The 643-nt window shown below is 60.3% G+C and overlaps 1 protein-coding gene across 1 annotated transcript in view; it reads left to right on the forward strand.

Moving 5' to 3' along the window:
• The window catches only part of LOC104469849 (acetyl-CoA carboxylase-like), a 3,866-nt gene that overhangs the window by 2,914 nt on the left and 309 nt on the right, over window positions 1–643 (forward strand). Inside the window, exon 3 of the mRNA XM_010084563.1 lies at window positions 270–406. Within this exon, the coding sequence (XP_010082865.1) occupies window positions 270–406 (137 nt within the window). The remainder of the gene's footprint in view (window positions 1–269; window positions 407–643) is intronic.

A 643-nucleotide genomic window follows, 5' to 3' on the forward strand; every position in this document is an offset into this window, starting at 1 on the left:
GAGAGCTCAGCCCTGGGAGCAGCCCCAGAGCAGCTGCACCTCCCACCCCCCTGCCCACAGGGTCAGTCGTGCTCCACCAGAAGCTGGGCAGCTGATCCCAGAAGGACACTGGGATTTTACTGGGACAGCTCCTGGGGCTGATGGGAACACCACGGAGGGCTGCCAGGCCAATGCTTTACCCACGGCTGCCAATAACTGCGGGTTTGATTTTGGGGCCGGTACGTGGGGAGCGAGCCCAGCACCGGCTGACGCTTGGGGTTTGGCTGCAGGCGTACCTGTGGGACAGCAACAAGGACCTGGTGGAGTGGCTGGAAAAGCAGCTGACGGAAGAAGAAGGCGTTCGCTCGGTTGTGGATGAAAACATCAAATACATCTCCAGGGACTACATCCTCAAACAGATCCGGAGGTAAGCCAGCGCAGCACGTGCTGCCCTGCAGAGCAGGGATTTGGAAAAGTCCAGGCTCTGATCTTGGCCACGTGTCCTTCCCCAGCTGGGGGAACGTGCCCCGTCAGCCCCACACGCCTTTCACAGGCATTGGCCCTTTGTGTGGCAAACACCAGGAGTAGGTGGAGATGCAGCTGCCTTGGGGGGGTGCAAATGTGGGGCAAATGCGGAGCTACTGCGGCACAGGGATGTGGACAA

Source organism: Pterocles gutturalis, unplaced genomic scaffold (genome assembly GCF_000699245.1).
Source record: "Pterocles gutturalis isolate BGI_N339 unplaced genomic scaffold, ASM69924v1 scaffold2250, whole genome shotgun sequence".
NCBI classification, from domain to species: Eukaryota; Metazoa; Chordata; class Aves; order Pterocliformes; family Pteroclidae; genus Pterocles; species Pterocles gutturalis.